The sequence below is a fragment of the Oncorhynchus clarkii genome, chromosome 2 (genome assembly GCF_045791955.1).
Source record: "Oncorhynchus clarkii lewisi isolate Uvic-CL-2024 chromosome 2, UVic_Ocla_1.0, whole genome shotgun sequence".
NCBI lineage: Eukaryota > Metazoa > Chordata > Actinopteri > Salmoniformes > Salmonidae > Oncorhynchus > Oncorhynchus clarkii.
Window position 1 is genome coordinate 43,812,222 of NC_092148.1, and position 12,849 is coordinate 43,825,070.

The 12,849-nt window shown below is 39.6% G+C and overlaps 1 protein-coding gene across 1 annotated transcript; it reads left to right on the plus strand.

Moving 5' to 3' along the window:
• Nucleotides 1-7,938: 7,938 nt before the first annotated feature.
• Nucleotides 7,939-12,225, plus strand: LOC139368209 (15-hydroxyprostaglandin dehydrogenase [NAD(+)]). Its single transcript, XM_071106860.1, has 7 exons — nt 7,939-8,262; nt 8,457-8,580; nt 9,496-9,602; nt 10,053-10,149; nt 10,422-10,498; nt 11,238-11,401; nt 11,840-12,225. Exons 1-7 carry the CDS (start codon nt 8,170-8,172, stop codon nt 11,988-11,990), a joined length of 813 nt encoding a protein of 270 aa, XP_070962961.1. The 5' UTR covers nt 7,939-8,169; the 3' UTR covers nt 11,991-12,225.
• The last annotated feature ends 624 nt before the right edge of the window (nt 12,226-12,849 follow it).

The window sequence follows — 12,849 nt, forward strand, 5'->3', positions numbered from 1 at the left end:
CAGCTCTATGATCCTTGGTATGACCTACTTAAAACAATTCCATATGTTAACTTAGTACCCTGGGTACTAAGGAACTATACTGAACAAAAATATACAGTGCCTTGCGAAAGTATTCGGCCCCTTTGAACTTTGCGACCTTTTGCCACATTTCAGGCTTCAAAAATAAAGATATAAAACTGTATTTTTTTGTGAAGAATCAACAACAAGTGGGACACAATCATGAAGTGGAACGACATTTATTGGATATTTCAAACTTTTTTAACAAATTCAAAACTGAAAAATTGGGCGTGCAAAATTATTCAGCCCCTTTACTTTCAGTGCAGCAAACTCTCTCCAGAAGTTCAGTGAGGATCTCTGAATGATCCAATGTTGACCTAAATGACTAATGATGATAAATACAATCCACCTGTGTGTAATCAAGTCTCCGTATAAATGCACCTGCACTGTGATAGTCTCAGAGGTCCGTTAAAAGCGCAGAGAGCATCATGAAGAACAAGGAACACACCAGGCAGGTCCGAGATACTGTTGTGAATAAGTTTAAAGCCGGATTTGGATACAAAAAGATTTCCCAAGCTTTAAACATCCCAAGGAGCACTGTGCAAGCGATAATATTGAAATGGAAGGAGTATCAGACCACTGCAAATCTACCAAGACCTGGCTGTCCCTCTAAACTTTCAGCTCATACAAGGAGAAGACTGATCAGAGATGCAGCCAAGAGGCCCATGATCACTCTGGATGAACTGCAGAGATCTGTCCGTAGGACAACAATCAGTCGTATATTGCACAAATCTGGCCTTTATGGAAGAGTGGCAAGAAGAAAGCCATTTCTTAAAGATATCCATAAAAAGTGTCATTTAAAGTTTGCCACAAGCCACCTGGGAGACACACCAAACATGTGGAAGAAGGTGCTCTGGTCAGATGAAACCAAAATTGAACTTTTTGGCAACAATGCAAAACATTATGTTTGGTGTAAAAGCAACACAGCTGAACACACCATCCCCACTGTCAAACATGGTGGTGGCAGCATCATGGTTTGGGCCTGCTTTTCTTCAGCAGGGACAGGGAAAATGGTTCAAATTGATGGGAAGATGGATGGAGCCAAATACAGGACCATTCTGGAAGAAAACCTGATGGAGTCTGCAAAAGACCTGAGACTGGGACGGAGATTTGTCTTCCAACAAGACAATGATCCAAAACATAAAGCAAAATCTACAATGGAATGGTTCAAAAATAAACATATCCAGGTGTTAGAATGGCCAAGTCAAAGTCCAGACCCGAATCTAATCGAGAATCTGTGGAAAGAACTGAAAACTGCTGTTCACAAATGCTCTCCATCCAACCTCACTGAGCTTGAGCTGTTTTGCAAGGAGGAATGGGAAAAAAATTCAGTCTCTCGATGTGCAAAACTGATAGAGACATACCCCAAGCGACTTACAGCTGTAATCGCAGCAAAAGGTGGTGCTACAAAGTATTAACTTAAGGGGGCTGAATCATTTTGCACGCCCAATTTTTCAATTTTTGATTTGTTAAAAAAGTTTGAAATATCCAATAAATGTCGTTCCCCTTCATGATTGTGTCCCACTTGTTGTTGATTCTTCACAAAAAAATACAGTTTTATATCTTTATGTTTGAAGCCTGAAATGTGGCAAAAGGTTGCAAAGTTCAAGGGGTCCGAATACTTTCGCAAGACACTGTAAATGCAACATGTAAAGTGAGCTGAAATAAAACATCAAAGAAATTTGTCATCAGAGCTGTCATCAAGGCGAAGGGTGGCTATTTGAAGAATCTCAAATATAAAATATATTTAGATTTGTTTAACACTTTTTTGGTTACTACATGACTCCATATGTGTTATTTCATAGTTTTGATGTCTTCACTATTATTCAACAATGTAGAAAATAGTAAAACAATTCAGAAAAACCCTTGATTAAGTAGGTGATCTAAAACGTTTGACCGGTAGTGTATACATGAACTATGGAAACTCAGTATTTTGATGCTAGAACAGGGTGAGATAAATATGATGAGATCAAATTCAATAAATATCATATTGTTTGGCACATTATCTACGATTTTCAATACCAACTTTAATTACACCTTTAATTTCAGAGAATAATGAGTCTAAAACCCATTCTCCTTGGATCTCCAAAACATGTTTGTAGGAAAAAAGCATATCAACACAATCTCTTTTTGCCTGCCTACAACCCACCACCACACACAGACTCACAAATGCTCGACCATAGCACCAAGCTAAACCAACACACTATGAACATACACCTTCTAACCACAAACACACACACACACACACACTCTCTCTCTCTCTCTCCACCCTGTGGTGGCTTCTTGTTGTAAACACAGTGATATTCTGACCAACTGCAGAATCCTATTCTTTACATCCGATGACATCAGTGACATGTAAAGCTCTCTGGCATTGTCCAGTCTATTGGAGCTCTTTAGTAATTTAAATCGCCAGTTAAATGGCCATGGGCTACAGGGATGAAAACTAAAGTCAGCAACTGGTCAGCAAATCACAATTGAAAGCTTTAAATAGTGGAATTGCTCCGTAAGCAATGCATGCTGGGGGCATTGTGGAGCTGCTGCTCAGGCAGAGGGGAGGCAACTCGGAGAGATGTAGTGGTTTGAATATATTTAATACAGTCCCATTATGGGATCTGTAAATATTACATATGTTCTAAACTAGACAGAGAGGGAGAGAAAAAAATACTCTAGAATTACACAAATAAAATACCTTATAACGTAATCCATTTGTAAACAACTTTTAGGCTGGGTCTCTGTACAGCACTTTGTGATATCAACTGATGTAAGAAGGGCTTTCTAAATACATTTGATTGATTGATTGATCGAACTGGGGAATATCAGTGGATTTAATTTAGAGTCACCTGAATGATCTTAGTGGACCAAGCTCCAAGCTAATGCAAACAGAGTGTAGGCTGTGTAATCAAATGCCACAGTGTGAAAAATCTGAAATGTGATTGACTGGAGATATACTAGTAAACCCCTGAATGTGATTCATATCTAGATGTAAGCTCAGCTTGATCTTTTCAACTAGGCTTTCAGTATGGAGCACTACTACCATATTAAACTTTTGTGATATGGCCCAGAGTTTGTCCTGACCACGTTACCCGACCAGGGAAAAGTTTGGGTCCTATAGTTATAACCTATAAATTAGTAGGCCCTGGAGTTTGTCCTGGTCAGATCAGGTGGTCAGGGAAAAATTCAGGGCCCTACTTTTTTTTAGGATCCCTAGGTTGCAGCCCAGCGAAAGGGGTCAGGAGCAGGCCAGAGAGAATAGACAGAGAGAGACAGTGATACTGTCACCCAGTGTGCCCATGCTGTCTGAATGAGAAGCATCTGAAACAATTACAATGGGTGTGTGAAAGTGCTACTTGCTGGGCAGGTGGAGTGGACGGATTCAGTGTACTCAGCAAAACTGATGCTTGTTATTGATACTCATACATACAGTTTGTGTAATAGTTAATGATAATAATACTTCTGCATAAAGTTATGATATTTGAAGAAGAACACATGAGAGTATTTTTCAATTGGTTATGTGAGAAAGTTTCCTTTTATACAAAAAGCTCTGGAATTGATGATATTTTGAAGGAAATTAGATGTTAAATAAATAATAAAAACCCAGGTGATATTTAAGACCAGAGTATTTCATGAATAGTAATTGTGTGGATATATTGAACAATATCAGCTGAACTATCACTGACTAAGTTTACATGCGCACGGTATCCCGCTTAAGGTCTTATTTTGGCTAAGCTGTTTACATGCACCTTTGATATCCCGGTCATGAGTATCCCTGTAACCATGAATAAACAGAATATGCCTAATTTAAGTTCATATGGGTTAAATGGAATATTAACTGAAATATGGACACTTACTGTAGGCCTATAACCTATAATATTAACTCCTGCAGAATTATGCATTTCTTGCAGTAAAATTATACAACAAATGTCAATTTTGTCTCGGGAACAGGTGTGGAGAAATATGATCTTTCTCTTTCAGCATCTCTTCAGAAAATGTGAATGCGTGTGTAATGTGTTATCTTTGACACTGTTATGCAAGCAGACCGTATTTCAACCACATCAAACATGCACCCAAGATGAACTGAAGTCTTATCAAAAACGAGTTATCGCTTTCTCAGTTTTTCATTTTCTTAAAAATGGTCAAACTGATGACATTTGGACATTTTGCACAGGACCAGTCTTTCCACTGTTTTGGAGTTAGTGTTTTCTCCCTGGTCCCTAAACTAAAGAGACAACTTTACCAGTGTTAACTAGATGACTAGCACATTCATTCTATCGATGCAAGACATTATTCTGGTCAGCACTACGTTATTTAGTCTTCTGGGGCAACAAGTTGTGACAGAAGAGAAGCTGCATGTATTTAATTATAGTTGACAAAAATAGCCTACCAAATATCTGAAATGATGAGCAGAAACTTGCCTAAATTAGGGGTGAAAGTAGCCAGTGGTCAATTATAATAAATACATTTAGGTTATTATTCTGGAAATATTATGGTGGATGGAACTGCGCAGGTAGCCTATGTTTTGAAGGGATTTGTTTGACAATCAGATGAAAGCGTCGTCACACAACACCCATGATATGTGAAACGGAGGCCTGTGCAGAACACAAAAACAACAGTAAGCAGGAGAAGATCTTTACATGACACTATTTCCCGTCTTAGATAAGCATATGCCAGGCATCTTATCCAGGTTTCTCATACAAGCATTTTCAGCTTATTGTAAACGGGATACAACGTTTGTATGCGTTTCTATAACTCAAAAATCTAATACTTATTGTAAACGGGATACGACGTTTGTATGCATTTGTATAACTCAAAAATATAATACTTGTGTCCCAAATAATAATAGGATATTGGTGTGCATGTAAATGTGGTCAATGTGAAAACATTTGAAAAGACAACTCTCATGGATAAATCAGTCAAAGCCCCACCTAGTGGTAGTAGTCACCGATTTCAATTATTGTTTTTTTTATAGTCAAGTACAAACATGTGGTTAACACAATTTTCTGTAGAGAAAGCCTTGCTGTTTTCTTGAACTCCATATAAACCATATGAAGCACAACATTATAGTCAAAAATAGTCAAAAAGGAAAATAATTGTGTAAGTAACACAAAACCTATTGTTGTGTGTGTCAAAGAGCCAGTGTTTCTTTTCTGGCATTGCCCTCAGGCAGATTAGATGGGCACATCAGGCCCTGACCCCATCCTAAAACTGGTGATTCACCACAGTGGGGTTGTTTGCTAAGCCAGCTGGTGCTATCTCAGTCTCCCAGGAAGGCAATGGGCCGTTTCACTACAAATGTAGGATCTTCATTTGATCACTCTTTTGTTGCTGAGAATTGTCCTGTCTTTTAAAAAGGCTTCTAATGTGTATAATTTCCACTTAGAAAATTCAGACTTGATTTGCCCTAAAGAAAATGTATCAACCCCTACAAAAATGTCCATTCATAATATTCCACATAATGATTCACATTTTTTATTTTCCTGCAGTAGCAAACTGGCTCAAATTAAGATCCTACATATGTATTACCACCACTTCCACTCAGTCCCTCAAGCTGCATTGTGTTTGTGGAAATCATGTTTAATTAAACCCATCATAAAATTATTCACAATAATGTAACTGGCAAATTGTCCATCCTTTTACATTTGCATAACATAACTGTTTGAAAAAGCATGAATGGATTTTACTTAGCTGACATGTTATCATAAGTAGGCCAACGATGGAGTGTTATGTAAAAAATATTTGAAGGCATGCACAGTCTTGTCAAGTATGCTTACTAAAACCCTTCTGGCAACAGTCCTATTGAATCCCCTTGGGTAGAGAGGGAACCTAATATTCAGGTTTCTCCTATTTGGAAATAGGAGAAGGGTGCACACACACACACACAAGTTACTCTTGTGGGGAGGTCGGGTTATGAACAGTAAACTCACAGTGTGCTGTGGGATGCTCCTGTAATCAGGTACCCTGCTGAGTGAGGGAGTATAGGCCTACATTTACTGTGGCGTTGATGTGATTTGGTGTTGAATATAACTAGTTATTCTGATGGGAAGTTTATGAATAGGGAACTCCCAGTGAGCTGTCTGTCTGTGGGATGTTCCTGTAATCAACCCCTCCCAGTGAGTAGAGGAACAGCTATCAGGGTAGGGTGTGCCATATGTGACAGAAACTGATAGTTCTGCTACCCCCCTCCCTCCTATCGTCCCTCACAGAAAGATGACCAAGAGAACACACACAGATAGTGAATATAGTAGACAGACAACTAGTTCTCACAGTCTCACGTCAGAATTAGAATTAGAGTTCATCCATGTTTCTCAAACTTCAAATTTCAGAGTTGTTCCAAATGTAACAGTTTGAAGTGTTTAAGGTTAAGTTTAGGCATTAACTTCACATTTTTTTAAGGTTAGGGTTAAAGTTAGGAATTAACTCTGAGTGGTTAAGGTTAAAGGTTGGGATAGGCTTAAAACAAGAATAACTTTCTATTGCTGTGGCCAGTTTCCACATCATCTCCTGACGTCTTCAGAATTGTATTTTTTTATTTTTTATTTAACCTTTATTTAACTAGGCAGAAATGGATGAATGTTGAATACTGACTTGTATCATGAGTGACCTGGCTGAGACTCTATTAATCATGCATTGAGCTTTTGACATATGCTTATATTGTTTTATGCATTTCTTTCTGTTTTTGATGCTTTTTTATTTTAAATTGTGGTATTTAACTATGGAAGAAGTAATATTTCATTTTGAAATAATTGTTATAGTGTGCTGAGACCATTTGATTGATTTGATTGATTCAATTGTAATTATTGTCCTTATTTTTCACAATAGTGTCTGTTGGCAACATAACAACAATGTTTATTAAATCTTGTAACCCTTTCATGATGTTCATGTCTAAAGGCTGAGCTTGCTTGTTGAGACACAACCAAGATGCAAAATGGACAGTTCCAATACAGAATGACAGTGGACTGCAGATGTATTTACATAGTTCACTTGGCTTCCGTTTTATATAACCTATCCTACATCAATACTGATGTCAAAAGTCTTGATGGGTGAGAGCTCCTAGCAGAGCTCTTTAAGGAAAAGGGAGGAAGTAAAAGAAGCATTGACAGACTTATGACATGATTATTTACTCCCATCTAGTGGTCAAATATGCAACTACAGTATTATGTTTCTGTAAGGGTCGGTACTGTAAAGGGAGGAATGTATTGCTGTAGGTTGGACTTGAGAGAAAGAAGATCAAGATTTGTGAATTTCAAAATAATATATAGAAATATCCATACCTAGGATCTCAAAACAAAAATAAGGTATGACTCCCGTATACAGTATTTTCTTCATTCCATAATGATTCAACAGCTACTTTCAGTCTGCATAAAATACATAATACAGCCTATTATGCTAATATTATTAGCTATAGGTTATTAGTAAGCCATAACTAAGGGTCCAAGGACAGCGCCCCCAAAAATTGTAGCCTGAAGGCACAGAGTTTCTAAACTCAGAGGCGCAACACCGCGAAACTTCCGGAAACGCTTGCGAAACAGACCAAACATTCCAGGCCGGAGTTTGGGGTAAGAGAAATGCAATTGTTTTATTTAGTCATTAATTTTCTCGAAATCTAAAGGCACAACCTAGATTCGAGCCAATGTCTTAAGTAGTTGACCATATTATTACTCCAACCTCGTGAAAGTGACAAACTGACACGTTTTTATTTTTGTCAAAAAACAACTTTATGTCGGAGTGCTTTTGATTTGACGGCTCACACATGCGCAGTTCGGCACGAGACGGCCGTTAGACCCAATGAAGTGTTCCTACGCATGGCCTTTGCTAGCCAACTTCGCCGTGTCATCGCCTACGTGATCGGGGATTTCTATTGCAGAAGCAGTGTTCGCCTCTCTTCCTAGTGTACCGTCTTTGCTGAAGGTGTCCCACCGTTCTACAATGCGCGTGCGCAATTCTTACAACCAACGATCCGACGTCATTGAAGGATGTTGATCGTCAAATCAGTTCTGACATGGACTCAGCGCTGACTTTAGAACGTTTCTCCGCGACGTCAAAAGTCTAGTTCTTGTGTGAGTTTGAATAAGTTTGTTACCGCGTCTTCTCTGCTTATCAGGCTACCTTTCAGTGATGGCGTTACATGGCAAAGTGGCTTTAGTGACTGGTGCGGTGCAAGGTTTGGGTAAAGGTTTCTCAGAAATTCTTTTGCAAAAAGGAGCAAAGGTAAGAGTCCGCGTCAGTGTTGTCAATGAAACTGTTGTTTTGTTTTTCACTGTCAGAATACATGCTACAATATGCGTTACGTCTTGTAAATGACTTCTAATATTAAAATAAATAAACGTAATCAAAATAGATTTATTCGATGTTCCATGATTTTCTTTATTAAAAGTAATATTTTGGTTGTTCTGTATGTTTAGGTAGCCCTGTTGGATATAAATGAGTCAGGGGGGAAGGATTTGAAGGCTGCCTTTGATAAAGAATATGGACCAGACAGAACACTGTTTCTTACCTGCACCGTTGAATCTGAGGAACAACTAAAAGGTAAATCATGACTGCTTTATCATTTAGTAACATATTAAAATACTTGTAAACGCTTTAAGGAAAGAACCACAACTGTCCATATCCATTCTGTTCATCATTACCTCAACACTGGTAGTGATTTCAGATAATGTTGATTAACAAAGATAAATATTAGGCTACAATTATCGACTTGCCACAACTGAAGTTTCCTCTGGGGAAAATACAATTATTCCAATCTATAAATCTTGTTGCATATATACTTGAGGAACTTTGAGCAGCAATTGGGTTTTACTTTACACACACACTCCAGTCATATAGACTACAGTAAAGCCTACAGCCAGGCTGAACGTGTGGATTGCCTTCTATGCTGCATTCTTTTGTGCTTTTTTTAAGGCACACTAATTCCTCAAGGAGCAGAACAGTTTATGTAATGTATGGACTGTTTACCCTCAAAATCAACAGAGTGTTTCCAATGTATTACTACGTAGATTCAAAATGAAGCTGATATACAGTATCTTTGTCAACACAAAGTTCTGACACAGTAATACCGGGAAGGACTTCCCTTCACTAAAGGGTGCGTTTGTAAATTCGCTCTGGCTATCTACTCCGATTTCAAAGCATTCTCGTCGGAGTGTGCCAGAGCGTCGAACATCTGATGAATTTACAAACGCTCAAAACCCGTTGAATATGGCCGGTGTCAGTACACGTCTGGGAAAAAAAGCGTAATTAAATTGTTTTCAGCAGCACAGTTACAGTCACAAACGCTTGGAATTTCCGGACAATCTAACAACGCTCTGAATTTAAGAACGCCCTGAGCGCACTCTGGCACTCCAGATTGAATTTACTAACACACCCAAAATAACAAGTGAGAAGTAACTCCCTCGCACCTTTTTCTTCACTTTGCAACTCATGGTGACATTTCTATTCTGTTGACAGATGCCTTTCAGAAAACGGTAGAGGCGTTTGGGGGCTTAGACATCGTCTGCAACAACGCTGGTATCGTCGATGAGACGAACTGGGAGAAATGTGTGTCTATAAACCTCGTAAGATGAAGTATTTTTTTTCTGTTGTTTTAGTACAGAGTTTACTCTGAGTTTTTAGGGAAGCTGTTTGCGAAAAACAATGTTGGTTGTTAGCTGAGCAGTCAGAAAATGTGTCATATTTTGGCAATGACGTGCTCGTATATAAGATTACACATGACAGAACTTGTCTTCTCTGTGTAAGATACACACCATACATATAGAAAACACATTTATGAAAAGTATGTTAAGTGGTTGGTATGAATATGTATTGTCATTGCTCTTCTGTTTTATAGGACTATGATTGTTTTATGGCAGTTCTTTTCTTATTTTTAATGTTTAATGACTTTTACATTTTTATATCTTGTTTTTATTTTGGGAATACTCTCTTAAAATGTTCTGATTATTTCCATTCCATAATGTTAAGCACTTTTGGCTGCTGTACTGTTATGATTATCCTGTGCTGCCCTACAGAATGGAGTGGTGAGAGGAACATATCTGGCTCTCCAGCACATGAAAAAGCAGAACAGAGGGCAGGGAGGCGTCATCATCAACATAGCGTCTATGGCAGGTGCAGTGTCCATTTGATTTACTTCCACGTCAGTTACTTTTCACTTCAGTTATTATAATGACAATTATAGAGTTCCTTGGCTGACTCCCGATACACAAATGGCACTCTGTTCCAAAATTATAGTGAATATTAAGTGCACAACTTTTGACTAGAGTCCTATGGGCCCTGGTCAAAAGTAGTGCACTAAATAGGGAATAGTGTGCCATTTGGAATGCAGGCCTTGTATCTTCTGTTCTGACATCTGACTGAAATGTTTCTTTGCCTTTCCATAGGTCTGGGTCCTCTGCTGACTGCTCCCATCTACACAGCCACCAAACACGGGGTGGTGGGGTTCAGTCGGGCTATGGCGGTATGTCCCTCTTAGAATCAGGAATTGGTGTGCTCCACTCAGTTTGACCTCTGCAGCTGCTAAAGACCAACGGATGTTTCGACAACAGCCTTCATCAGCATTTCTCTCTTCCCGGGGGTTAGACACTGCTCATAGGTTTCTAAAGGCAGGAGGATTGGGAAAAGCATATGACCAGGAGTTTCTACAGTAATAGGTTCTAACGAGGGCCACATGGTCAGGAAAAACTCAGGGTTCTAGGCATGGGGGCATTGACAATTGCTCAGTGTGACTTCATACTTATTTTGGTCATGCACTGTGTGAAGTCAATTGATTCCAAAGAGCCAGAGTATGTAGATTATTAGACTAACGCGCACAATTATGAGTTGTCCCAAATGTGGCGTCCCTATGGGCCCTGGTCAAAAGTAGTGCACAATAGAGTGCCATTTGGGATGCAACACAGGTTTGATTTAGATCCTTCAGAGCACTTAAGTGTCTGAGTAAAAGCAGACATCAGATCAGAAAGAGGATTGCTTATATCTCTGCAGCACAGACAACCAGGGTGACAAAAATGCCATTTCCTTTTTTTGCTATCTGTTGCATTTGCATTGTAACTGTGAGAGAACGTGGTAGCAGGGTATTTGGTAATTTGTACAGGAAAACCACAACAAAAATAATAGCTGAACGTTAGTTCCTCATGCTCAATTTAGGTTCCCTGTGTCAGTGGACAGTAAACATGATGCTTGTGTGTGTTTTCTGACAGGATGTCTCCCGTTTGTGTGACTACGGGGTGCGAATTAATGTCCTCTGCCCTGCTTTCGTCCAAACCGCCATCCTCTCCTCCATGAGTTCAGAGGAGACTGCGGGACAGTTCGCAGGTCTGAGGGGAGTGGCAGAGAAACTACTGGAACAGTTTGGTGTGCTTGAGTGAGTCTGTCCTCCCCAGCCCCTTTCATTAGATGGGCAGTGTTCGATTCGTTACCCCCACCCCATGTAGCCTACTATAGCACAGAAGCACACACACTTACGATGAACACTACACATTTAGAGCAGTTAACTCACTACCTACTAAACTACAGTGTTGTGGTGATTTACCCAATGACAGTATGCTACAAAATCGCATCCCACAAACAAATAGACGTTAATACCTTGCATGGTGTATAAGACAGTCAACTTATAACAACCCAGAATATTACTCCATTACCCATACACTCCAGAGAATTCACTAGTAACAACAGGGGCTTGTCAGTGCTGCAACCTGTAGGCAGGTGTGTGCTCCGTGCTCACTGCTAGGTAGAGAAGAGCGGAGCGGGTTGATCTGTTTTACAGTATGCTAAGGACGTGTTGTCACATGTTTCATTTCAGAGTCTCTGAGGTAGCCAAGAACTTCTTGAAGCTGGTGACGGATGAGAGTCGAAACGGAGAGGCCCTTTTGGTACGGAAGGAGGGAGCTTCATACGTAACGTTTCGCCAAGTGGCTTCCCAGCTGCCCAGTATCCTTGCCCCCTCTCTGTAGCAGAATCCCTCCCCCAGCTAGCTGGTATGTCTGCACACTAACAGAAGGCCTGGACCTGTGTGTTCTGGTCCTGTTGCTTGTATAAAATAACTATTGTGTAAACAACATGATTGTATTATCACCTCCCACTATATAAGGGACATGTAACCATTTACTCTTCGACTTCTTACCTGTGAAATCAGAGATCTCATTCTCGCAGCTGCATGATTAAAGATTTTTCTATTATATAATTAAATAGTCTCTGCCTTAATCTTTCGATTGAGTTTTCCATAACCTTTGGTGCCGTGACCCAGATGAGTGACTTGACTTTTTCCATCCGTTACGCTCATTTGGTCCCAGACATCCCTCTGACCACAAAAGCCCCAAGCATCCCGGAGTCGCCTCCTCACTGTTGACGTTGAGACTGGTGTTTTGCAGGGACTATTTAATGATGCTGCCAGTTGAGGACTTGTGATGCATCGGTTTCTCAAACTAGACACTAATGTTCTTGTCCTCTTGCTCAGTTGTGCACTAGGGCCTCCCACTCTTTCTATTCTGGTAAGAGCCCATTTGCGCTGTTCTGTGAAGGGAGTAGTACACAGCGTTGTACCAGATCTTCAGTTTCTTGGCAATTTCTCACATGGAATAACCTTCATTTCTCAGAACAAGAATAGACTGATGAGTTTCAGAAGAAAGGTCTTTGTTTCTGGCCATTTTGAGCCTGTAAATGAACCCACAAATGCTGATGCTCCAGATACTCAACTAGTCTAAAGATGGCCAGTTTTGTTGCATCTTTGATCAGAACAACAGTTTTCAGCTGTGCTAACATAATTCTAAAAGGGTTTTCTAATGATCAATTAGCCTTTTAAAATGATAAACT